The sequence below is a fragment of the Cyanistes caeruleus genome, chromosome 2 (genome assembly GCF_971803275.1).
Source record: "Cyanistes caeruleus chromosome 2, bCyaCae1.hap1.1, whole genome shotgun sequence".
Taxonomy (NCBI): domain Eukaryota; kingdom Metazoa; phylum Chordata; class Aves; order Passeriformes; family Paridae; genus Cyanistes; species Cyanistes caeruleus.
In genome coordinates this window covers 61,830,527-61,858,411 of record NC_141702.1, presented here as the reverse complement: position 1 = coordinate 61,858,411, position 27,885 = coordinate 61,830,527, and the positions used below count along the sequence as shown (strand labels likewise).

The following is a 27,885-nucleotide window of genomic DNA, read 5'->3' as shown; positions in this document are numbered from 1 at the left end:
AAAAAATAAATTAATAACTTGCATTTTATAGCTTACTGGAAATTTCTCATATAAACATATAGGAAATTAATTTTGTTAAAATTTCTTATTTACCTGAGCAAACTGCTTCCATGCACTCGATGATGTCAGTTTACCAGCTCCAGGTCTGTGCATAGCAGCCAGGGTGTAGATTTCCGTGGTGTTTTTTTGCTTGGACCTTAAAAGTGCTAAAGTGGTCTTTGTACTTAGCCCAGATGGGTTTGGGTTACATGAACTTATACACCATGAAGCATAAACAGAAGCTTTGAGGGTTGGTTGCTGAGTGTAATTGGGTTTTGTATAGTTTAAGAAACACCAGCTCACAGTAGTCGTAGTACGCAGACTTGGGAACTGAAGGATCTGTTGAAAATCTGCTACGTCTGTCAGGAGAATGGTTGAGGCTGTGACTTTCCCAACAGTATTAGATGACATCTGGACTAACATCCCCAGAGGTAATTTTTGATGTTTCAGTTGGTCTTCTGCCTGAATTTCTCCTGGTGGCAAAGACGACCTCTGTGGACTCATGCTCATATCTGAGGCCGTTTCATCCACATCCAGCTCTTCTGGTGAGTCTCTTCCTTCAGATGGGCCACTGGACTTCTGTCCCGGTGATGTGGAATCAAAACTGGAAAATTTCTCTCTGCTCAGTGGGAATGCATCAGCTCCCGCCATGCTGACAGGTGGGAAATCTTGAGATGTTGAGGATGACAGCGATGAAGAGGATGACAAGGATGGCAGACTTTCTTTTGGCTCAGAAGCACAGCTCTGCCTTACTAATTGAGGCTTCTGCATTCTTGGAAAATCTTTCTTTATATCTGAGTTAGTCAACTCAACTGCACTTAGTTCCTCAACTATCTGCCCATACATTTTTTCTTCTTTGACTCGTTTCTGCTGCTTGGTCTCCATGAAGAGCTCCAAGCTGCTGGCAGGGGAAAGCATTCGTTTGCTTCCTCCCAAGGTAGAAGCCATGTCAGAAGTGGAAGGCAAACACAAGGGAATTGGTGGCTCCAGTCCAAGCGGAAGTGTCTGCGGCACTTTCCACAAAGGATATTTTTCCAGTCCTCCATGATGACCCAGCATCTGAGCTATATTAAATCCAATTCCTTGCATGGTTGCATTAGTTGCCAATGTTCTTTGAGAAACTGTCTCATCAACTTTACAGATTACAATTGCAGGACTGTTGCTCTGTCCAAGGATCTGGGAAATGCTTGTGTACATGACACTACCATAAGATGGCACGTGGGTTTGAATCCTGACAGGAACAACTGTCCCTGGCAAAGACTGAACAGATCCATCACTTGGGGAGTCAAAGTCTGTCTGAAGATGTTGCTCAGAGGAGGTATCTGTTGGTTTAATGCTATGGTCTGACTGGTACTTAGCAAGAGTACTTTTTGAATACAGCCCAGATGTTCCTGAGTAATGCTGGTATGCTTGCTCTTTAGCGTGCCCATAATCAGCTGCTTTCTTTCCAATAAGCTCAGGTGCATGTTCCAGGTGATAACTTGGAGGTACGTCTATTTGGAAAGCCTGTTTAACGTAAGATTTCTGCAGCTGTTGTACAAATTGATGCTGGAAGTGCAGAGGTTCTGTGCAGGACTGCCACAAGATAGGCTGCTGAGATGGTGGTAAGTGAACCATGCAGACAGCTGGATAGGGGAACTGAAACAAGGTGCTGTGAAGAGGGGGAAATGGGACTTTTTCCTGATGTGCAAATAGCTGCTGCTGCTCAGATGGATGTTTGTTAGGAATATAAGGTGCTTGTTGGATTAAGGGAGTCCTTAACATTTCCGGGCTGTCTGCAACAAGAGCCTGTTGCTGGGCAAGGTGGGATGAGCTATTACTAAGCTGAGCACAAGAGACAATAGCCTGTTTTCCAGAGTCATCTACCTGAATGGGCTGAAGTACAGAGGGAGGGGAGTGATGCCAGACAAGCTGGGAAGAGCGAAGACCAACCTGTGAATGTTCCATCTGCTCCTGCTTTATGCTTTGTTCTGTGCTCTGATCAGTCTGAGAAATCTCTGGAAAACCACTGAAGGAAGCCTGGCGAACCAAGAAGCATTTCTTCCTTTCTCGGGATGGAGACAATGCCACAGTAGGTGTTCCAGCTGAAGAGGCATGAGACAGGTTCCCATAATCAAAGGATTTACTTCGGATCTCTGGGATTTCAGCAGCATGAGGACAGGGCATCTGTTCAGATGAGCAGCGTCTCATTTCCCTCTGATGGTGATGCCCAGGGACAGAAAGTGAGTAAGCACCTGCTGGAACTGTTAAAAACTCAGACTGTTTTCCAAATTCATCCTGTTTGGAAGGTGTGATGAACTTCATATTCTCTTCTCTTTCAAAGGACACTGAAAAACTTGAACTGTGAGACAAATTACTTTCTTGGCTAGGGCTGCGAGAGAGACTTGTACCTGTAGACTCAAAGCTGGATTCACCAGAGGAGTGCTCCATGTCAGCCAATCTTAAACGCTTCTTCTTGGGTGGTAGCTTTTCAGCTGGAAGCTGAGAAAGGGTTTCGCTTCTCTGGGGCCACTGGAATTCTTCAGTGGGTCTCTCCTGCTCTTTACTCTGCACTTCTTTATCTTTTTCGGGCTTATCCGGCTCCTCCGTGACACGAATTTCAGGTACCTGTATGTTGTGCTGGCGAACCAGCCTGGGCTGCATGTGACACGGCTGAGGCTGCTGGGATGGAGGTGGCTTACCAGTGTCAACACTTTCCATTTGTGGAGCTCGGTCTGGGCTCATCGGGGACTCACAAATCTCACTCTCGCATGTTTCAGATGGTGAATACATCTTTTCCTGCTGGCATGCAATATGTTCTGTAGATTCAGACCTTTCAAATGAGTTTGGCCTACTCAATGAATTTGTGTGCTGAATGACAGAGATGACATTTCCAGGGGGCTTTCTAACCAGTGATTCTGCAGTCTTCTCTTGTTCTGCAGTAAAGGATGAGTCTTCCAAAGAAGCCGCTGGACTTCCAGACTGCAAGTAAGGCCTGCACATTTCAAAACGCTCTGCATGGCAATGGGGAGCATTTTCCAGGCCTTGAAGGGCAAATCCACTTCTTGGCACTTCCTGAATTTGGGATTTGGGATCAAAGTCCAAAGGTTGAATTCCTCCAGGGGTGCCAGTTGTACTGCTGCAAATCATAGGACTGTCTTCTTCATCTCCAACACTCTCCTCTTTCCTGCGCTTTCTATTTTCAAAAGTTGTTCCAAGCATGGATGGCACTGACTGAGATTGTCCAAGAGCATCGATAAAAAACTCTCCCCCTTTGCTCATCCCACCTAAGGATGGTGAGTCCCTGTAGTTCTTCTGAGCTTCAAATTCTTCCCACCTTCTGTAGTGCTTTCCACTGGCATCATAGTCATAAAAGGTCTTGTCTCCTTTCTTCTCTTTTAGGGATGGTCCTTTGTCACCTGCAGTCTGTCTGCTGGAAGCAATAATGATATTTTTCCCTGGTCTTCCATGATAGTCTGAATCCGAGTGTCCTTCCTGTACAGATGGCAGTTCAAAGGCAGCCTGCCTTCTCAACATTCTTTGGTGGGATATTCCCACTGTCCCAGGATAAAATACATCATCAGAGCCAGTCATCTTCTCATCAAATGAATGGCTTCCTCTCAGAGACTGGGGAATACTTAAGCTGTTTGCAGAAGAGGTTGGCATGGAGTTACTTCTAATAAGAGGAGAGGAATCTACTGGGGGCTCTAGAAGGACAGGTACATCACCCTGCTGACTGGCTTGGTACAAGTTGGATTCATTTTTGATGGACGATATTGTCTGGGATTGTCTACATTCAGTATTGCTGCCTGGATAAACTTGTGTAGACTTAATAGTGCTCAAATTGCTGGAGTCGATGAGTTCCTCTTTATTTGGAGTCAGGTGAGAAATATGTTCCTCAAGCATCTTGATATCCAATCTGTTATTTAAAAGAGGTGATGGGTCTGTTTTGCCCTTTCTACCCATTAAACTGTGTTCCTGATTTGTTGTGGCTACAGTTAGTGCTGTCCTTTGATTAATCCTATAGAACTTCCCAAAAATGATTTCTTCGTAAGACTTTGCATTAGTATTTGGTGGGCTAATTTGCTGCTCAGCACTTTCTGAGCGGGAAAAATAGCCAGAGTCAGTGCTTCCCTTACTGTGTGGGCTCAGGAGGTTTAATGACTGCTCAGAATCTTGTCCTTTTTTCTCTGACAGTCTTAGTGCAAGTCGCTGCTTAACTGTATGAGAGTCATCAGACTTGGTACTTAAGGATGGGGTTTGCAACATATCAGAGCTAATATATGGTGAACTCTCACTGGGTAACTGAATCCCACTTTTAGGGATAATCAAAATGGGGACCTTCATCGGCCCCACCAAGGACTCTTCCATGGAGGAGTGAAAACCACTCCTGCTAGCAATGTCCAGTGGGAGCTGCGGGACGGGGCTCAGTTTGTCAGACCCTTCCACTAGGAGTGAGGTCTCCTCGTCAGTGTCTGTGCTCTGCTCTCCATCTGAATGTATTTCAGCTTCCACATCGATGTAACTGGCATCAAGGTCCAACTTAGAGACCGCTGACTCTGTGAAAGGTACCAACCCTGCCTTAATTGCATGGGCATGTGACTTCCTATGTTTGTAAAGGTTGCTTTTCGTCTTGAAGGAGAAACCACAAGGGACACAAGGGTACGGTCGCTCACCAGTATGAGACCTAATATGCTTTTTAAGTACGCTAGGTTTGGCACAGGCCCGATTACAGTAAGGACAAATGTACTTGCCAGGCTTTTTAGGTTTGTGCTCTTTTTTGTGAGCATCTTCTGATTGTTCTAAAGATTTCTGTGAATATTGGCTGTATGCAGGGTTCAAACTTGAAATCTTCTTCCTGGAGAAACCTCCACTATGGCTATGCATATGAAAAGGAAATAAGTCCTCTGAGGCAACTGATTGCAAGTGGCTAGGAAATGGCCACGGAGGGCCCTCCAAGCTCTGATGTGGCTTTATGTTGTGCAAGAAGCCTTGTGGCAATGAATGCTGTGGAAAGGAAAGTGAATGGTGACATGAGTAAGGGCTTGGACGATGCTGTGGATATTGCTTCTCTGTGACTTGCTGTGCAGCTTCATTTGATGATACCAGTTTCCCAGAACTAAAAAGTTGTGCTGATGCCGTGTTTCCTACTTGCTCGTGGTCTATTTGTGGTTGCCGCTGGACTTCTTGACTGCCGAAAGTGCTCATCTTAATAACAGCTGAATGTTCTTGCCTCCATCTACTTGGTACTTTAGCAGTTTCTCCAGACCTTGAGGTAGCTTTTTGCCCTATAGCCGTGTCCCCAGAGTCCATTTTGTTACACAAGGTCTTAAGTGCTAGTTCACTTGAAAGCTGTGCAGACACATGGAGTGTGCCCACGGCTGTGCTTTTTAAAGTTTTGTTGCTCCCATTTTTCCAGGGCTGTTGCAAGTTCACAGACTTTTCGTTCTCTTTGGAACTTTCCACACAGTAGTCTATAGGCATTAGATTTGTGTCTGTGCACTAATGAGAGTATTACACAGTTCTGTTCATGGCATGAACTTTCCTAAACAGTTTATTATACATTTCCAAAGACTTGTTATAGCATTTGGACATGTTCCATTGTTATTAAATACTGAGATGCAGAATGATCCAGAGATACTTGTGGTCTCCTAGAGAAAAGTTCTCTTCATCTCTTCCATGGTGACACAGCTATCTGTACAGAAATACAAAACAAAAAAGTAAACAAACCTGCACACAGCAGTTAGTACAGCCATACTGAACAACACTGGTGCAGTCAGTTGCGCTTCTATTTAGCCCTACATGGAAATTACTGAGGGACTTCAGCAAAGGTAACTACATTTCACAAAACTCCCTTTTGTGAGCAGATACAGTAAAGACTGGCTCCAGAGACTGCACACAAGCATAATCACTACTCAATAGCGGCTCTAGGAGTAGAAAATGGAGACCTACACTTTCCAAATTAAACAGTAGTTTTGGAAGGTTTTCAGGGAACAGTTTAAAGGCTTGATCACAAAAAGTCCACCACATACTATCAAAGCTCTTTCAGCAAATATCTGCTGAAAATAGAAGGCTAACACTGTGAGTGGGAATTACCTTATCCAGTATTATTCACCTATGGTTCAGACACACACTTTAGTTCACCTGGCCTTCCTCTCAGGAAGTCAGAGTAGGTTGATCAGAGAAAAAAACCTTTCTATATCATGATAGGTGCTTCTGGCTGTTTATGCACACAGCCCTCCACTACGGAGATGCTATTTTCTTACAGTCAACTAGTCAACTTGGGTTATATATCGAATATTGCTAAAAAATTGCTCAAGTGAGGTACTTCTTACCTTAGATCATCTAACTGGTTTTATAAGAAGGTGTTGTTCACCATTCTAAACTGCTTTTAAACAGTCAAAAAAGAGACATCAAAGAGGCCTTTCAAACACAGCACTACTGGTACCTTTTCCCCGGCTCCATCTTCAAATCACTGTGTTAAATTCTAGTGAGAATGTCTTGCTATATGTAAAGGATGTATTAGAGACTGTGCTTATGTGACTTTAGCATTTTAGATTTCACTGTTGAAACAATTACATCCAGGTATACATGCATTTTTAATGCTTAAATGTCACAGGTTTCCACAGTTCTATTCAAAAGATCAAAGGCTCAGAGGTATGATTTTCATAGAAAAGTACAGCATTTGAATTTGAAGTAGAATGTTCACTTTCTGTTTTCATGTTATCCAAACACAGGACACTTTCTGGATAAAATAGTGAGAATTATAAAGACAGCCATGATTTAACAATAGCAAGAAAAAGGGTAAAAAAATGTCATTATTAGAGATACTAGCATACTTTTCATTCCTACAGTAGAGAAAATTAATTTGGCTTAAAAAAACAATAACAAAGAGAAGGAAAACGCACAGGTAATAGGCACTTCTGATTTTTTTTAAAGTATAAAGTAATTACCTGCATCTTCTAAACATCTAATGGGCATGACTATCTTCAAATTTCCTGTGGGGAAAAAAAAAAAATACGATTATAAGAAATTTTTGATATTGGGTATAGATGGTAATGAAAATCTTCTATTCTTTACAGTAGAGGTCTGAAAATTTCCTTTACTTATCCACTGGAAAATTTCATGTTGTGTCTTAGAGGTCTGAGCAATTACATTTGAAGACCGTAAGCATGAATAGTTTTAAAGGACTTAGGCTTCTAATGTGTAGATGAATAACACCAAGTCTAAACTAATAAAGTCTCACCTTCCTGAATCAGTGAAAAGAGAGCTGCCAATGTACCTCTTCATTCCTATGCCTTTGTTAAGCTTGGATTATCCCTGAATCCCCTTGGCAAATCCCTTTTCAATGCCTCTCTCCAGCTAATACTTTTAGACTCCAGGCCTCTCATTAAATGTTTCAGGGACCAGCACAAACTCCTGGTCAGGGTGTCACCATTTGGGGACAAGAAAATGTAGTGAAACAGGAGTAGGTGTCCAAATTAGTTAACACCTGTGTGACACCACTACAGAATATATGGCTGCCTTCTCAAAGTCAAAACTTACAGAAGAAAATTATAGAATACATGGTTAAAAGACTTTCGTGACTGCCATGATTTGCCACCTCTCTGATTGTCGCCACACTGCAGGCTACTCTGTATTGCTGAAAAGACCAGCTCAGAGAAAAGGCCTGAACATCATCTCATTGCCTTAAGACCATTTCTCCCATCAAAGGAGGACTCTCCCTTTCAGTTTTCAACAAATCTTTCTTCAAAAACAGACTTTTGCTTTTGTTTCATTAAAAAGGATGTTTCTTCAATTGTGATAGCAAAAGGAACAATGGCAGCATTTCTTTATTGATTTTATTTATGCCAAAAGTCAGAGCATCTCTAAAGAACAGATCATTAGACACAGCTGGAACATTAGCTTCAGAGTAGGGGATATAGACTATTGTAATGATCCTTGATTAGCAACTATCACAAAGAAGCTAGAGCACTCATATTTTCTCCATTGAATGACCAAAAAATGATTAAAAACTAATGCCTATAAATTAAAAAAAATATCAACAAAAATGGAAAAAAAATTGAAAAATAGTTTCTAATTCTCTGAAATTAATAACACTTTCCAAGAACAAATGGACATTAGCAAAGCCCAATAACTTGACACAAATAGAATCAGTACCATGCCACCTGTTACGAATTCATCACTAGTAGTACAAGTAACATATCAGTAGTTAGGCCAGCAATAACTGATGGAATGTTGGTTTAATTTTTTTTTTTTTCAATTTTAACTACAGAGAAATCTGTTGTAGTACAAAATAACAGCAAGTTATCAAATGCAAACCAGAATATTTTAGGTCATAATGTCATTTAGCTTTGATGTGCTAATGGCTTTTTAAAATAACTCTCTTGTCTGATTCTCTAAAATAAAAAGGAAAATGACATCCAAGTATAATTATTTTTTAAAAAAAATTTCCTAATCCACTTCCTCAAATAAAAAGCGTCAGCCCAAACGGAAAAAGAAATCCTTGTTCATGAGTTACAATATATCAGAAGTGGCTACTACAGAGCAGCTCAGCAGGGGCCCATGAGGAAATAGCAGGTAAGTGGCCAACCAGTTCCAGCAGCTGAGCTACACTGAATAGCAGGTTGCTACTGATGCCACTCTACGAGCCCAGATGTAAAGGAAAATGTGTGGCTTGAGAAATCAGAAACAGTGACTATGAGCGAATGTTCCTCCCTGAGAGAGCATAAAGTTATTTTCCATCTTCAAAGAAAAATACTCTTCTCCTTATTAGGCAATTTTGAAAATGGCGAAGGACAAATTTCTAGAATAGAGTATCCTTTCTTTTCCATACTCCTTTTACTGAGAGCACCTTTATAGAAGAAATCTGCTAGTCACAGTGATGTGACAGCAAAGGTCTTATTTCAGCAAAAGATGCTGCTAATATACATTCAAAATTTTGTGTTCTGGACTGAGAACTCTGTTACAGAGTTAAAGCCATTCTTCAGTCCTGCAGTTTCAGAACATTCTGTACAATTTTTCAACCTACACTATGAAACAGGTATAGACAAATTACAGGGATTATTGATGGTTTATGTATGGCAAAAGCCACTCTCCTGGGGAAAATGAATCCCTTTCCAGACGAAACATAATATTTTCTGGTTTGGTTTGAGCTGCTATCCATCCTGTGTCAAAGATGGCTTTAATATTATTTCTCTTGTTCTTTTTCCCCCTCCCTAATGGGAGACTGGCCTAACTGGAGATATGTAAGATACTGCAAAGCTAGCTGGCATTCTGTCTTTTTTATCCAGTCAAGACTCTACCTCATTCACAGCCTAGCTTAAACCAACAAAAGACTTCCATTTTTCCAAGTGATTAATGTTTCTCCTTTAGAAAAAAAATGTAAATATACCTTTAAATATTGCTTTTCATCACATACATACTATTCAATAGGCAGAAACTCATTATATTTCAAGTACTACCTACTTAAAACCAAGGAACTAAGGATGATAGAAGCACACAATTTTTTTAATAGCTTTGGCACGGCTCAGCTCTGCCGGAGTGAGTAAGAGTAGCCCACCTACACGGATCAGAAGCCGTATGGGAGTTGCATGGAGCACATTGTTTGACAGGAGCTGCGAAGTCCTTCCTGTCTGGGGGCCAAGCCAGGTTTCCTGGCAGGAATGTGGCCCAAGAGCCAGTTCCCCTAGTCACATTAGCTGTGCTATCTGACCGCTTCAAAACAGGACATTTCACTTCTATGAAAACTTTGAACATGAGAAGATTATTTGGAAACCAGAAGCTGTTTTTATGTCAGATGCTCCTACTAAACCAAGATTTTCAAAACTTTCTAGAAAGGAACATTATCCTACTGCTTTTTTTTTAATGAGAGTGCCTTTGAGAGCTGTATGCAGGGGACGTATATCTGATTGACTACAGAGCTCCAAGATTATTCCTTCTTTTCTTTTTTTTTTTTCTCTTTTTTTGCAGACCATTAAAATGGTTACACTCAACAACTTTAAAATAAAATTTGGCAAAATATTACTTTTACTGCTTTTCAATTTGTAGCTCATATTACAGTTCTTGCAAGTGAACAAATTGGAAGCTTATGTCTTCCAGGCTAAATCCTGAGTACACCATGCAGAATAAATATTGACTTAGCGTAAGGACTAAGGGTCAGATCCAGCCTTGTTTTAAATCTTTTCTGTCCAGCTCTGCCAGCACAAAGCCAGCCTAAAACCACAGTAACTGGCCCCTGAAGAATTTGTGTTCTATAAGGCAAGCGTTAGCACAAACAAACTTCAGTGGCTCCTATGAAATCCTTACATTCATGCACAGACCTCTGCCAAGACCCTTATTAGGCAAGTCTAGTTTATGTCTGGGATAAGCCCAGCAGCCTTACAAGAAAGGCCACCTCTGAACTCTTCCTCACCTGCAACTGAGAAGAAAATTGCCTTGGCCTTTCAGGAAGAAAGACAGCATACTTTCAGCTTGCTGTCATACATGTTTCACCTCTGTCCTACTGAGATTCCCCAAAGAACTGCTTGGTGTTGATATCCCAGTGAAAAATTAAAAAAGCCTGGAATCCCTAGAAAAATATGGATTTATAGTTTCTCCTACATAGGCAAAGTCATAGGCGAGCTAAGTCTGAAGAGGAACTCTCAACCAGCATCCAGTGTGCACATCAGAACTAAAGGATTTAACTGTATTGAAGACAGATAAGCATTTGGTCATCCTTCTTTCCAAAGTTATATATTCATTCATGGGCTGAGGATGTTATGTAGCAACATAACAGAAAGAATGCAAGTCCTTGGGGTGTATAGTTTTGGCATTTTACACAAATGAAAAGGAAGGTGACCAACTGACACTTGGCGAAGTCTGAAGTACTGGGGAATGGGAGCATGCCCCTGCTTTTGCTGCAGTTTGGCAGGAGTTGTAAGACAACATTTTGCACATGAGAATCAACAGGTTAGACGTATTTATTTTAATCTACCACTTTATCTTGTAGCTGCTGTTGTTGCCTCTTCAGATCTGAAGATACTACTCCAATTTGTTAATTTAATTCCACCTCAGATATTCTGCCTGCCCTCTGGATTTCAGTGCTATATTGAATGTACTGCCAGAAGTACACCAAATAAAGAAATAAGAAATATAACCAGCTAGAGCACCACAGTTTTGGAAAAAAACTGAACTATTTAGAATAATGCATACGGGCTTGGTTGGGTTTTGGGGGTTTTTGGGGTAGTTTTTTAGGTATTTGGTTTTTTGTTTTTAATTTGGGCAGCTGAACTAATTATTACAATATACTTTAAAAAATGTCATTTAAAATTACCATCCAACACAAACCCAAACGCTGCTCATTGAGTACATGCAGTACACAAAGATCTAACAAACTGTACTAAGTTTACTTGAGGACAAGCTACAGGGCAGGATCTGTTCTCTATTGCTATAATTTGCTCACAAGGATTCCCCAAGAAGCCTGAACTGAGGGGAACTGAGAGGACTCACTGAGAGGATCCAGTTACAGATACATCGAGGGCTGACTGCCACCTCACTGTGACCAAAAAACAACTTCAGGCTTTTACTCTCATGAGGGCACATTGGTGACCCTGGTAGATGCTGGTTCCAAGGGACAGATTCTGTGTGCATGAAACTAGAACTGGTATAAAACCTGGAATTTTGATTTGTACAATTATTATTTCAGTGCTTGAACTATATCTGGCTTATACTTTGAGAGCTGTTCTAGAATCTCAACCATTGAGAATTGGCATCTAACACATTTTAGATAACTGTAGTAGTATGGAGTATTTAATTAATTTTATGCTTTTACTAAATTCACCTTAATCTTAATTATTTCACATAATTCAAAATACTACCTGAGACCATTATAAAAGCATATTGAAGAAATAACTGGAATCTGTCTACTTAAAAGCACACTGAAACCAACTAAGAAATTAAATAATCAAGTCTGGTTTACCCTAACACCTGATAACCTGAATTGTAGGATCTTAGACCTGTTCAGACATTTCAGATAAATGTCTATGTGTACTTGCTGTGAGGAAGCGCTAGACTCTGAATTGACCCTACTGAATCAGAGGTCAGGTACACGCTAACAGAAAAATCAGGTATGAAACAAGAGCCTCTCATTACAAAACTTGACTCAGAGAGATTAAAAGGAGACAAATAATTCCATCAACAAAAAGGAGAGCCAAATTCTGCTCTACATTAACTTGGTATGAATCTGAAGCAATGAACCACAAATCCAAGGACATCATTCCAGATTTACTCCTCATAAAAAAAAAAAAACAAACCAACAAACAGAATTAGATCACTCATGTTTATGCTTTTACATCCTCTATACAAAATACCTGAAGTTCTTTATCACAAGGTGAAAATAAACTAATCCAACACCTCAAAGATGTCTACAGAGAAAATTGTAACATATATTTTAAGAAATGTTCAATTACACAGTAGTAAGAAAACATGGGGGATTTTCATTAAGAGATGCTGGTTTGTATCACAAATGATTTGAGGACAGCTGCAACAAAATACTCAGTTTTTGGTATGTTAACTATCTCAAATATAATTTTAAACTGCTGTTCTCTGTAGAAAAACAGCACCAACCAAAACCCTTCACTTCAAATTGAGTGTATTTTAAGAAGCCATAGAAGCCTAGAGCAGAAATGTTTTAACAGTGACCTTTTAACTATAATGACAAGGATTGCTCACTTAAAAGTATATCACTATTTCCTGTTTCAGCATCATACACAATGTACACATTACTACCAGATGGAAAAAAATATATAAAAAAAGCTTTAACCTTGCCAAAGACCAGTTGAACACTTATTTCCACAGGATGAGTATTAAAAGAAAAAAAAAAAAAAGAAAAAACTATGCAGGAGCCAAATTCATCTTAAACGCTTCCTTTATAGGTAGGAATTTGAAAACAATTCACAATTCTTTTTCTGAATTTTGTTCTGAACTGAACAAAACCCTGCTATCAAAGAAATGCCAAAACAGCCAACAAGTCAAACAATCTTGTCAACCAATTAGCAGTTAATTGATCCCACTGCTTTTAATGGATCAGGTAAATATTTTGTTTCTGGTTGCCTGATCGTGCTGTGAACTTCAAGAGTCTGACAGAGCACATCAGATAACACAAAACCTACCTGTTCTGGGTTACTGCCTTCTGATATGTACATCACAAAAAACCCAAAAGATTTGTAATATTCAGATATGAAACTAAACAGGAGAAGTATATAAACTGCTAATTGTTTCACACTGGTACATATTTCCTTGGGGAAACAAGTTAAAAATGGAAACAGTTTCATAAAATACCAATCATTTCCCATGTGGACCTTAAAATGTAACAGCAGAGCAATGGCAGATCTGACAGGCAGTACTTCCAGGATTATTAAAATTTCAGAAGGCAACAAAAATACCACAGTTGTTTTGCCCTGCACATACCTCTACCCCCACTCCTCATTTTCTTTTGAACTGTAGTACACAGTAACTTACAAGAGTCAGAACAGCTCCCATGCAGAGAACAGTCAGAAACCAATGCCCACCAAGGTCCTATTTAAACACCATTTTGATGGCTGAAACAAGGTTTATATGATGCCTAATCACATTGGCACTATTTGCAGAAGAATGAGTGTCTCTTAAGGGTGAATTAAACAGTAAGCAACAGTATTTACTAAATACACATTATCAATTACAGGAGTATCCAAAACAGCCCTGAGATACAAATGAGCTCCTAATTCCTGGACTACTCCCTCTCAGCAGAAACTCAACTTGACCCCACTCCCTTCTGAGCCGCAGCAGTTAAACATAAGGATACTGTGCCAAAGCATCGAAGTGTCAAATAGTTTCCAATCACCATTGGTAGAGTTACTTTTCACCATGTAGAAAAGAAACAGTGCTTTGGCCCTGCCCAAAATGGGCTAAAAACCTCTGAAAAGCAAAGGCTCGGACGCTAACCAATGATGCTACGTGATGCCACCGAGTTTGCAATGGAAGTTTTACATTTGGTGGAACTGGTGTAAATTACTGAGATTAAAGAATTTTTTTCTCAGTTCAACACAAAGGAACGTGTTAATCAGAAAGGGAAATTTCACACCTAATAAAGGACAGATTTAAGTAAACTATGAATTAATTTAACAGCACTTGGGAAGGATAAAGTGTATGCAGAGAGCAAGATTCCCATGCGGATGTGGTTTGCAGTCATTTATAGATGTATAAAACATCACCTACGTAGGACGGGTAAGAACATTTTCACTGAAGAGTTCAAACTGTTAAAGTTGTCAGATATAAGAATTTTCCTGACTGAAAGACATGCAAAGGCTGAAATGCTCCATCATTTTCACACAAGGACTGCAAACAGGTAGCCACTGGAGAGAACACAGCTGTATTGGTAAATCCCTGTTACGATATCATACAGATTTCCCCCAGGTTTTCCCAGGGGAAAAAAATAAAAAAAATAAAAATTTGAGTAAATATTGCAACATTTTTAGGTACAAAGTAATCATTCTTCTCATGCCAAAAGGAAATTACCAGGCAAATCAGGCCTTTGCCTAGCATTTTCACCTCAGAGGGAAAATATAACTGAATTTTCTGGGAAGTGAGGTTTTTTAAGTTAAAAAGTTACACAATCCTAATTATGCAACTGCAGCAGATTTTGTGAACAGCCAGGCATCCTTTCACACCATGTCAGAAGAAACCACTTTCATTTCACATGAAAATATCAGTATCTTTCAAACACCTTTTTGAATGAGCAAATGCACTGCCTCTGACTGAAACCCTCACCCTGGGAAGAATTACATATGAAGACATTTATAGTACCTGAGCTTGCATTTGTTTTTCACTCACACCAATTATTATACAAGCTTATTTTAAAACCTCTCAATTGTTTACTAAGCTCTGTGGTCATCACATGTCAAAACAAAAACAGACACATGCTGAACATCAACAGTACATCCTTACTACTTTTTTTTTTTTTTTCCACTTTCTGCCCCCAAAGTAGAATGGTCTTCACAGCAATTTTATTTCAATCCATCCTGAATACTGTGTAAGAATTCAGCTGAGATCAGCTACTAAACCTCAAATCCTAAATATCACATAGGTGTCACAACAGTCACTACTCAGCAGCCAAAATGTTTCATTTTGACTAATGACTCAATACAAGCTTTTTGGTGTAGCAAATCCAGTCACTGAGCATTGCCTAAATATTCTGATCACTATAGTGGTAACGTAGGATACATTAAGTAGACTGCATATTTAAGAATGCTGTTTTCTTTTGTAGCCCTCGGGATGCCTAGCAGAGGAACAAAAGAGAGGAAAAAAACTCTTTAAAATTATTCTGGTCATATTTTACAGTTCATTGTTCTTTTTTACTGTATGAAGCATTGAAAGTCAGTATGTATAACATTCAATTGCATCAGAACACCCCCTAAAAATTCAGCAAAATATGCATATGCCTTTTGCTGTATTTTGTAGTTATACATGAAATTTCACTCTTTTCACTTTTCTTTCTACAAAACACAAATCAACTGTGTTTCTTAACATTACTATCACTCTCCCAAACAAACACTTCTGAAGACATGAATGTCTACCAAAATGCCAGTAACTGCATTTTGAACCTCTGTTATTCCAGAGCTGTTGCTATTTAAGGCACAGACCAAGCTGACAGCTATGTTACAGATTCTCAACAAGCACAACACAATACAACCCAAAACATTTTTTGGGAAAGACACTGTTCAGATTTCACAATGGCTTTTTATCACAAGGCCAGACCAGGGTGCATCACCATAAAGTTTCATATACGTATCCCACATACCACTAACTTTTGAAACTACTCCAAGGAAATCTGCAACATGAAACCAGTGAACACCAAATTACTCCTATCCATGAAAAACTGAAGTAAGGGCAACAAAGATTGCTAATTTCAGCCACCAGGCATGAGCTCAACAGGCTCTAAGCGGAGATTATCAGGACTGATGGTCCATCAAAAGGGAAAGCAACTGTTACTCAGCTTTAAAAAAATCCAGACAACTTCATACAGGTTTCTCCTTCTCCTGCATCCTGCCTGGCTCATTCCACCAAGTTTAGGTTTTCTTTCCATTATCAGAAGTGGAAGTGAAATCACCTAACAGTCTGTACCAAAAGTATCTTGGGTGCTTGTGATACACCAACAACACTTGTACACAACAAATAAAAGAATGTATCACCAACATCAAACCCACTGTTTTGAGTTGGAAGAGACCTTTAAAGATCAAGTTCAACTCCCAGACATCCCCATGTCTAGCCCTCAACATTCCCTTTATAAACAGAGAAATGATCACATAGAGTATATGCACAAGCATGCAGGGCTTCATGTTTGCTAAGCTACACTTCAACTAATTATTACTAAATATTCATTGGGGTAGATCCTAACAATCTGAAATGCTGCACTGCAAACCAAAAATATATAGGTCTATTTTCCTTAAGACTACAGAGCAAAGTTTTAGCTCTCACACCACATAAGATAAATAATTTACTTAAATGACTTGCTTATTCAATTGAACTCTTCCCCCTACTTTTCCCCTCTCCCCCCACTGACAGGGCTTGAGGACACCCTGTTCGCCTGGAGATGGTGAATCACTACAAGCCAGCAGGCCCACTTGGTTCCTCAAAAGACACAAAAGGTGTAAAAATAGCTCGTACTAATGAAGCAAGTACAGCGTCAGCAGACAGATGAGCGTGGGATCTGATAAGGGTCTGTTGTTCCAAAGGGCAAATTATTAACAGAATGCTTCTGCCTCTCTCTCTCTTTATTAAGCTTTGTTCTTCCTTTGCTGAAACCAGCTGATAAACGACACCTGACAAGGCTGGCTGTAATTGCCAGTTTCATACCAGTGCAGGAAGTGGTGCCTCTCTACGAGCTGAAGGTACAGTGGAGGTGTCACTAAAAAAAAAACAAAACCAAATAGAAGCACAAATAAAGCCTAAAAATAGCCAGGACTACCCACTGAGTATGACTGTGTGGGTATATTTAGTCTGTCTAACACCAACTTTTCTTGTTAAAAACACAATCTTACCTTTATGCAAAACAGCTTCCTGTTTCTAACTTGAGAAACTTGAGAACACAAGGAGCGTAAAAGATTTTGAAATCATCCCCTTTTCACTGACATTGTAACAAGAGTAAAGGTGAAAACACCAGGCAGATCTTCCAAGTGGCTTTTGCATCCTGACATCCCGTAACAAAGAGCTGGAAGTTTTCCATTAAGACATCCCAATAAACAACGCATCGAGATACGGGAATAGACTGAGAGGCAAAAGCAGAGCTGTACCAGCAAACTCTGGGGAGCAGCAGGAGGCCAAGGCAGGGGCAGGTCCCACACCCTGGAGCGTGGCTGTGCCCGGCCAGTGGCAGTGGGACACAGCGGCTCTCTCACAGCCCGGTCCTGCATGCCACACCTGTCCTGGGATGGTGCACAGCCCTTCCCTGGCACCAAGGACCTGCCAGGAAGGGACACATTAGTTACTGCTGTTTCAGGCTGCAGCCAAAGGGTCGCCCCTTGGCCAACAACAGGAGGCCTTGACGTACGGCGGTGCTGGCCAGCCTCGGGCTGCCACACACATCATCCCACTGCTCATCCCGACCGAGCCCTGAGCCTCCCGTGGGTTTGACTGCAACAGGACGAGACACAGCTACACTCAGCTGAGGTGTTCAGAGATGTTCAGCCAAGCTTCCTTCCAAGGAAACTCCATGCTCCTGCAGGCCATGCACTTTGCTCCCTGCTGCCCAAAGGGAAGGCAGGGATGGTCCCCACAATCCCCTTCAGAACATCTGCAACTATTTAAAGCCCGTGACTGTGATACTGCTACTGGAAACCACACTCATGCCAAATTCCTGGTGCTGACTAGTGCTCTGCATGAGCTGTGCAAGGAAATGGTCTCTCCCACAATTTTGCTTTTTCTATTTGATATCATGACTCATTTGCTTCACGTGTACAAGAGGGGTTTGTTTCATTATTATGCAGCCTTCCTGTGTGCCTCCAAATACCGCCCATCACTTCTGCTGGGCTAAACAAAAACACATGGGTTCTTACCAGACTTTGTCTCTCGTTTACAACAAGGGAAAAAAGCCTACCGTAACATATTGCCAACTTCACATGCAAGATTCAATCCAAATGATTATTCTGAAATTAGAATTTTTATTTTTCTCTGATTTTAACATTAAACAAAAAGTAATTGACGTTAATAAGATTAAATTTTTAACATTAACTCCAGTGGGAAATTGAGACCATGTTCTTTTCTTGATATACTGTGATTAATTCCCATTGATGCAAGAACTCTCTTTGAGCAGCATCATAGTTTTGTCTTTTCATTCTTTGCCTTAGTGGTAAATTTAATCATCACTGATTTTTTTACTAGAATAGATAAACACGACGAGGCAAGACAAATCAGCTGATGATACTATTCTTCAGACAATTTAATTTTCATCTGAAATGAAGAATAAATGTTATTATATTAGAGGAAATGTGGATGTAAAAATAACTATTAGTAGGCTTAAATACTGAAGACCATATTCTGGCAGTATATTTCCATAACATTAATAGGAGACAGGACCACATACCCTCAACCACTTTGAGGATCTTAAGTTGTAAAGTTAAAAGCAAAGTGATCACAGCTTCAGCCTATCTCCCCACTCAAATTTGGGGCAGAAATTCTGTTTAATTAACAGTAATATATTACCTATCTTTTTAAGACTGCACCCATTTAAAGAAACATGAACAAAGGAGAAGACTAAACTAAGAAAATTGCAGAAAAATTAATTAGAAAAATGAAAAATTATCTTTGCTGTACATTTAAGAACACATAACACTATTTCATTGCATTTTCCAAAATTCTGTAGAATACACTGAAACCCCAAAATCAGGGAACAAGGTCTTCTTTTTTGCTAAGTTCCTGCTATAGGCTTTCTCCTTTGGCCAGTGTTTAAACTATGGGTGTTTGAACATTCTTGTCCCAAATGTAGAATTATGGAATCATTTAGACTGGAAAAGAGCTTTATTATCACAGAGACCAGCCATTAACTTAACACTGTTATGTCCACCATGCCCCAAAGTGCCACATCTACAAGACTTTAAATACCTCCAGGATGGTGACTCCACCACTTCCCTGAGCAGCCTGTTCCAACCTCTCTATGGATAAAATTTTCCTAATACCCCAAATAAACCTCCCCTGGTGCAACTTAAGGCCATTTCATCTTGTCCTAAAGTAAGTCCCTAAGTCGCAGCTTCACAAACAGTTGGGGCACAGGTGGGCTGGGAGATTGGATAGAGTGGTGTCCTGCACTTCAGACAGGACTGAAGTTCCACAATGGCATTTCCCACGAAGTGAAAGCCTACGGTTGGTTAAAGCACACCACTCCACCATGGGCAAATGGAGGCAGTGGGCACCAGCACAGGACAGCAGGGGAGGCTGCAGCAGGAGCTACGGGAGGCAGTAAGGAAATACAGCATTAAGTAAAAAGAGTCTGCACTATCTCACATCTTTCTACATCCTGCTGCAGGTTGCTTTTCCTGCCACAGCTTTCCCCCTCACGCCCCTGCATGGTGTCATTTTCCCCAGTGTGTGCTCCCCTCCCACTCACCAGCATGTAAGGCACACCATGATTTATGTCACCTCTCCAATCTGGCCCAGCATCTCGGAGGTGCAAGCATAGATGCAGTCTACAAAGGGTTAGGATTAATGCTTTATTGGCAATTGCAGCAGGCAACTGGCTCAGCTCATAATGCAATTTTGTCCTCAGGAAGACCTGTAGGAGGTGGGAGCAGGTTGCCACGGGCCTGGTGCCTTCTGTGCACTGACATATCATGTCCTTGTTGCTGGGCAAAAGGGCACATCCAATTAGGTGTCTTTTATTATTAACGTTCTGCTGTTTCATCTGTTGATCATGTATCCTCCTCTCGGCCCCTCTGCACCCCAGCTTGTGTAATGTGCCGACATCTGCAGAGACACTGCTCTACCTGGGAAAGCTCAAGTGGAAATCTGGTGGTGGAGACCAGGTATCTTCCTCTTGTAGACGCAAGCAAGGGGAGGAACAGCCGACGAGTTGAATAAGATCACAGTAACTAGGATCCTCAAGCTAAAAAGGTGAGATATATGAGGTATCTGCCCTGCTGGGAGCAATAATTACAATGTATTATTAACAAAACTCAGGTTTCATCATTAACGTGACTCGAGTTTCAAGAACTGATCTCACCCTAATGATCCTTCAAATTACATCCAGCCTTTCCTTCAGAATGGAACCAGTACCAGCAAGGAAGTCCGCTGGTAACTGTTATACTGTAAAGAAAGCATGGGTAAAAATGAGCTATAAATACCATAATCAAACAGGTGCAAAAAATTACAGACATTTTAAGTTGCCCAAACTCAGGGCCATCTCACCACTTGGATCTGATCCTGCCAAAAAGATAGACTGTAACTTCAAAGCAGCTGAGAGGAAAGGGCTCACTGTCAGTGCATGCTGCATATGGCACAGCTGACATGACCCTCCTTCTGCAAAGGATTGACTCCACTCCCCTCAAAGATGTCAGTCAAGTCAGAGCTCCTCTCTTGGATCTCAAAACATGAGAAAGGCCACCTACGTGTTTGCTATAATGAAGTAGCCAACTGTCTCAGTCACGACCCAACCCCTGCCACAAAAAAAAAAAACTTGTTCAATTTTGCTCCTCTCCCAAGCTCATCAGAGGAATGAAGACCTTCAAAAGCGTTTTCTCAACCCCTAAGTGTGAGATGAAAATGCCACTTCAATTGTGGATTGGTGAGGTCTGCTTGAGTAAAATAGACCAAATTGCTCAGATGCAACTGCGTAAGAGGGAGCCTAATTGCTTTGCTAGCATCAACAAAGAGCTGCTGGTTCATTAGAGCAAGCTGGAGGAGCTGCTCTTTGCATCTTCACAAGCTGGGAGTATTTGATTGCAAAATCGCTATGGATGTTTGATCCAAAATTCAGCCTCTGATTTCTGATCATCAAAACTTAAAAGCAAAAAAGCCATCACTCATTTTTCATCACACACATATTTTTCTTCACAACTTTCTTCGGGGTAACAATTCATTTTTCTCCTTGATCTGTTCAAGGATGTCAAATCTAATCATAAAATAGGATATGAACTTTATATTCTGTATAAACTGCTTAGAGAAACAACCGAACTGATGTGGACCAAATAGCAGTTTCACATGACAGCTGGAAGATGCTGGCACTTAGGCTGCTTTCCTGAAGTCTAACTGCAACAGGACCTTGCCAGAAAGAGCAAAGGGCAGAGGAAGGCCAGAAAAGGGCCAGTGGAGGTCAAGGGCACTCACATTTCCTGCTGACTGGTCACAGCAGGTTTGGACAGCAGGCAACCAGGCAGACAGCAAAGGAAGTTTACTTCCATCTTATCCAACAGGGAGATAATTTGCTGAATCACACTAAAGGGGAATGTGGCAACTAGTGCCATCAAAATGTCCAGGAGCATCCTCTCTCTGTCTGGGGCAGTTCTACACCCCTCTTGGGAGACCACACTGCTCTGCTTGGGTTTGCCTGTCCACCCCCTCCTCATCATAAAGTTCAGATAAACCACGGCCTTGCTTTATGCTTCAGGTAGCTCTTTTTCCATCACAACCATCTTTGGACTTAAAACTTCCTGAATGAAAAACACAAACGTACTCTCAGGCAGATAACTGCCTCAGCAAGCCTATCAAGAGCACCTTATTTTCCCCAACTCGAACTCCACATGTGAATAGGTCCACATACAGCCTCAGACACATCTGCATAAAGAGGTCCATTTGCCTGAGTGTTTACTAGTGAATGCCTGGCACTCAGAGGGACACCAAAAGTGCATCCAGTTGTTTTTCATTTTTTAAAGAAAAGGTTGTTTACACCTCTAGGAACAAAGCTTTGATGAAGTTGCTCATAAAATGCACCACCCATGGATTCAAATCTGAATCTTTTCTTTTTTTCCCCTCTTTATGCAGTTTGAATCAGCTTGTAGGAAAGTTAGTAGAAATATTCCACCAGTGAAATGAAAAGTGGATAAAACCAGTACAACACAAGCCTTCAATAAAGTGGAAAACTCCACATGGGGTGCTCTTGGGAAAATCACTCAAATACAGAACTACCTATTGTGCTGAGGGCTCAGGCAGGTCAGCCCTTTGCTTGCTCTGCTTTTCACTCAAGGTGCTCATCAGGAGTGGAAACTAAAACCTTATTTTCTGACAGGTCATGAATTAAATAACTACAGCGGGTTTCCAGGATCTCTTACCTGCTGCTAGAAACCTCACATAGAAATAATAAAAGTCCTCATAGAGTAAATTATTTCTAGAGGTATCCTTTTAATCACAGACTGCTGTAAGGTACTTCTTCTCCAGTAGGAGTGAGTCCAGGAAGTACAGAGCATCTGCCAGCATTAAAAGACGAGCACATCTAAAACCACAGCTCCAAGTTGTTCAAATACTGTTTGTTGCGGGAATTTCATCTATGCTAACACTCTCCTAGAGCAGTCCAGGTAATGACAGCAATAACAAACAACAGGGAAAATGTTATAGGCACGCTAATATAAACGGGGCAGCATTGCTCACAGATATTTTTAAGTCCCAGTAGTGTTGATCCACCCACAAGCAGGTCTGAATTTATAGAAAAGGAAAGAGTAAGAGGATGACTACCCCACAGGAAGTTTCTATTTTGAAAAGTGTCTGCCTTGACTGAAAATCAAGATAACACCTCTGAAATTCCCACCTGTCGAATACATTCTGTTTCCTCCTTGGTTTTCTTTTTCTCTCTACAGTGAACTGAGCTGCTCTAAAATTATTTTTCTGTGATTTTCAGCAAAAGTAGATAAGGAAGGAATTGCAGACAAGTATTAAGCCCACGAGAGACTTAGCCTTTGTCCCCCTTGAGAAATCAATACAATGCCAGCTTGAGGGGACTCTGAATCCAAGTTTTAATTAGACAGAAGGTGAAATCAGTTGAACCTACCTCTTGCTCAAATACTATTCTTTCCTTAGTATCCTACTGTTCTCCAGAAAAAATACTCTTCTGACCTGTTGGCTGCCTGTTGGTGACCACTTATGCAGGCACAGGATCCAAACTCTGTCCCATTGTGTCCTCACCATCTGCATGTTGTCTACCTCTCTATCGAGAGCCTCCAATAAAAGCTTCTTATAATAGAATTGTCCTGACTCACAGGTGGGGGGGGAGGGAAGCTGACCTCGCTGCAGCATCAAGAGTCTCTGACGCATTTTGGGAGGCTGTGGTTTCAGGTCTGAAAGAATTCAGCCTTGTTTTCAATGAGGTTTTATACAATTAACTTCCAAAATATCACCCTATAGCTCCATGTCCATTTGAAACTTGATCTTGTTTAGTGGTTCAACTTAGCACTATTCAGGGCTCTAGCCGTGCGCTTGGCGAATAGCAGTACTCACCAGGAGAAGAGAGTTTCTCAGAAACGCAGCCACCCAGGCTCCTGACTGGCTCCACCTCTTGTCCGCCCACTCCCAGTTTCAGACATTTCACATTCCAAAACTGGAAGTGTCTATGCAACGTAAGGTCACATTATTGCACAACACGCTCTTTTCCTTCTAAGAGCCGCTGCATCTTCAAAAGTACATCAACTCTAACAGCAAGAGAGCTGTTTACAGTGAATTTCTATCTGAGTGGGAGTATTTTCTCCATGAATCTTACAACAAGGACATGACGTGTATGACTCTTCCCTACATTTGGTAAAATTGTTACCGAGATGGCATTTATTCAATACTTCCACATCAGCATGCCTTCCCCTTTAAGCTGCCTTTTGAGAAATTAAGAATTCATTTTTACACTTCCTTAAACTATTTCTGTGCTGGATAATTTTAGGACACACTAAACAGAACAATTTCTGCCTATCTTATATTTAGAACCAAGGCCTTTGCAATGCAAAGTGAATTGTGAAATACAACTGATTGTCACAAATGTAGGTTTTGCCAATTGTGGTTTTTCTTCCTTGCCAAACACTGTGAATAATTGCTGTGACCATTCCTTCAGTTAGTCTTCAAATTCTAACAGGTGAATGAAAACTCCAGTTTTAATTATACCTGATGAAAACCTTCCATTTTAATATTTGAGACTACAAGTGAGGTGGACTTTATTGTGTTTCTCAAAGAACAACACAGAGGTGGAAATGGTGGAGATACATTGTGTTCTTTGAAACTGTGTTCGGATTTTCGCTACAATTAAGTCTTCGCTGTTAGCACAGAAGGCCTAATTGGTGTTTCCTTGAATGCCAGCAAATTATGTTGGTATCGCCTAAAGGCAACTGTTGACATATTTAAATAAAGAATTAATGACCAGTCCTTATGTGTCCCTTCTTCTTTCTGTTCAGATCTGTCATCTTTGTTTTCAGCACCACTGGGGCAGCTAAGCAGTGGGGAAGCAAAAGGGTTCCCAGCACCATCTGGTAAGAATGGGGATGCTGGAAGGATAAATGACTAAGGTAACTCTCAAAAACTCTTCCTGGTTTCACAGTCAAACAAGTTCTCCATAAGCTGTCAGTCCTATCCCCCTCCCAGAAGGAAGAAGGTTCAGATCCAACACCCAGCATTCAGAAATCTAATTCAGGCTACCCAGCAAAAAGTATGAGGGTCAAAACAAACCAGTGACAGAGAAAGAGGAAAGGGGAACTCAAGAGAATCCTATGAGAGGGGCAGAAAAAGGGACAGAGGAAGATGCTCTAGATGTGTGCTGGCACCATGCTTTTCTGTAGGCATAGGTAGCCCAGGATTTTAAGTCAAAGTGACTTAAAATATTTGGAAGATTTGATTGAGAGTCAGCTGCCCTTCATCCTTATACCCTTCATCTCTATACCTGAAACGGAGCTCCTGGCTTAAAGTTACTTAAAGTTACCTGTTCAGTCTTTGAGCAGGTAAAAGGTTAGACTGTGATATTTAACCACAACTCCCATGCCTTTCTGAGAAGCACTGGGGAGGCTGCCTGAAGGAAAGTCAGACATGGCCATGCTGCTTCCTGTGTGCACCAGATGAAAAAATCTGCTCCTGCCTTCAGGCTCACGTAGATAGCAAGCTTCCTCTGGTGCAGCAGCTGTCACGCTTTCTGGTACAGCCCATTTCCTCCTGGGGGACATTTCCCTCAGGGACAACAGGGGCTGGTACTCTGTGCATGCCACCAGTCACGATCACCAAAACTGCCAGCTGGTCACCATGCAATATAACCAAAGCTTTAGTGCTGTGAGTAGAACTTGCTCCGTGTGTCAATGAGAACAGAATGAAGAATGGATGAGAGATAGCAAGACAAAGAAAATGGTTCATAGAGGCACAGAACCATAAGGAGAATCCAGCACCTACTACAAATATTGGTGCTATTCAAACCATTAGTTTAAAAAGCGAAAGTGGCGCACATTCTTTTTTAACGTTCATCCATAAGAGGTCACTGTGTCATACGATGAACACCCTGGTGTTCAGTATTCTCCTCCCTTCCCACATGCTCAGCACCAGGTGCCCAGTCACCTCCAACAATGTCTCAGCCCTCACCCAGCTGCCCTCGGTAGAGGCTGTCAGGGCAGAAATTAAGACAAGTGGAAGTCCTTCATCTTGACAGTGTGATCTTAGTCAATTTTACAATCACTTAAACATACTTTTTATTCCCCATTAATCTCAAATGGAGTCCAAGAGTTCTACAACCCGCACAGACATTTTAAATAACCAGTATAGTATACTCAACATTTTGGGAAACTGAGCTTAAACAGCAAAGATATAAGCTCACAAATGAAAAAAGTTCTTCTGGTTTCCCAGGGTTTGGGGACTCGATTTTAGAATTTGTTTCCTTTTCACATTGCTTTTTCAGTAGTGAGTAGACTTTTCACACAAGTGACTACAACCCAGCGTGGGACACGAAGACTGTCAAGGTGATCTCCCCACAGGAACTTCTTAAGCATTTTTTTTTTTGTACTGCTGTTCATAATGAGATGAGAGACGTAACAGGCAGATGCAACTTAATGGCAAGTGAAACCATTTTAGCTCAGATCAGCCAAACAAAGGTCTTCTTCATGGAGTAAAGTGACTTAAAGGGAAGTATTTAATTCAGAGGTTTCCATGGGAAAACAAAAAAATAAAAATAGCAATATGGAAATTTTCCAGTGGAAAATTTGTTCTTGTGGAAATTCTGCTTTCAATTGACAAATTGTTTTTATGGGAAATTCCTAAGCAGCTGTAGGCACAGCCCTCATGCTGAGACGTTTAAAAGCAGCTCATGTTTGACCCAGCACCCTCAGATTTCCCACATCAGATAAACTGCAAAAGCAAAGCCCTCGTCTTTCCCTTACTCCTGAGCACACCCTGCAGCACACAAGCAACCTCACTGAGGGCATGAGGGCATACTGACTGCAGTGGCAGCATGCACCTGGTTACAGATGGGGTGCTTGCAGAATTAATCTCTTAATGTCCCAAATCAAGACTAACTAGAGGCTCTTACATGAGCTGTCTCTAATGTTCTGGTAACTCTTATACTGGTAAAGCTGTCACTGACTCCAGCAACAGGTTTACCTGCACTAGGGATTGCAGGTTGGAAGATTCATTTAAGATAATGATTCATTTAAGATTCATTTCATTTAAGATAATGAAACTTCTCATAGTGGCCTGTGAGAAGCATCAGGCAGAGAGAACTTGGTTCACTCTTTGCTGACTTTTATGTGCTTATGTGAATAGTCACAAATCATGGATACAAGTCTGTCATTATTAACTGTTTTACGCTGGCTTAAACCTGTCAATAAGAACTACACACTCTACAGCTACCATTACAGAGAGCAAGACAAACATTTTAGCAAGCTTGCTAAGGGTCTTCCAAATTTGCAGGAGCATTGAGTAAGTGTTGCCTTTACAGAGTGATATTAGGAAAGCATAAACCATTCATTATAATGCATCTTTTATCCACCACTTTAGCATGGATCATCATACTGTGAAAACAGGCTAGAAATCATGTTTATGGTAGGGCTCAAAGTATCTCAGAAAGTCAGAGGAAGAAACAAGGTGGCAGGCTTGTACAAAACCTCACAGGCCAGAAAGGTACTGAGCACTGATTTACACTGTTTCTTTACCAGACCTGGACATTTCATACTAATGCATTTTTAACACAAAATAAAACTTAGAACCTTTTGAGCAAAAAAGAAAATTCTACTGGCTGTATGGGACTGGTCTTCACAATTTATTCCAAAGAGTGAAACTGTCTCTTTCTCGACAGCCTTCTGCCCCATACAGCCTATTCAAGCACAGAGAGAATCCAGCATACCCCAAACCAAGCTGGGCTGGAGAAGCTCAAGCACAGCGGAGCTTTGGCAGAAGCCACAGCCCCAAGGTGCCATTGGAGGAGGCTTTAGGCAGCTGGCTGCCTGCCAGGGGCTGCAGGCTGCAGGGTGAAGGAGTGGACAAAGGCCACTGCTCAGCTGCTACGGTGACCTTCAGCTATGCTGATCTGCAACAAGAATGCACCCGCTGGCCATGCTTCCTTGGCCATCTGCAACACCACACACACACACATGACACTGAGTTGGCACACACAGCCCATGCCCCTACTGCACACGAGGCCAGCGAGTTCCCCCCTAGCCCCACTGCTGCTCTGCACCCAGGCAGCACAGCAGCAACCAGATGTGCTCACCAGGGCATGCTGCACCGCTACGACAAGCAGACACCCCGAGGGAGAAGTGTAAGTAACTAGAATTTCAGAGATAGGCAAAAAAAAATCCTGTGTCTCTCCACCTGAAAGAACTCATCTTTTCTGACGTCACAGCAATAAAACTGCAATGAAAGCCTTATTAATGCAGGCTTTGCTACTGAAGTGACAAGAAGGGCATTTATTTTCAGAGCCAGACA

At 41.2% G+C, this 27,885-nt stretch overlaps 1 protein-coding gene across 9 annotated transcripts in view; it reads right to left on the bottom strand.

The window, feature by feature from the left end:
* HIVEP2 (HIVEP zinc finger 2) overlaps window positions 1–27,885 on the bottom strand; it is a 137,874-nt gene that overhangs the window by 19,513 nt on the left and 90,476 nt on the right. For all 9 annotated transcript variants that reach the window (XM_086877343.1, XM_086877347.1, XM_086877346.1 and 6 more), the window contains 2 exons: window positions 6,972–7,016; window positions 94–5,713 (listed from right to left, as the gene is read on the bottom strand). In XM_086877343.1, coding sequence (XP_086733469.1) covers window positions 94–5,502 — 5,409 coding nt within the window. In that variant the 5' untranslated portion in view covers window positions 5,503–5,713; window positions 6,972–7,016. The remainder of the gene's footprint in view (window positions 1–93; window positions 5,714–6,971; window positions 7,017–27,885) is intronic.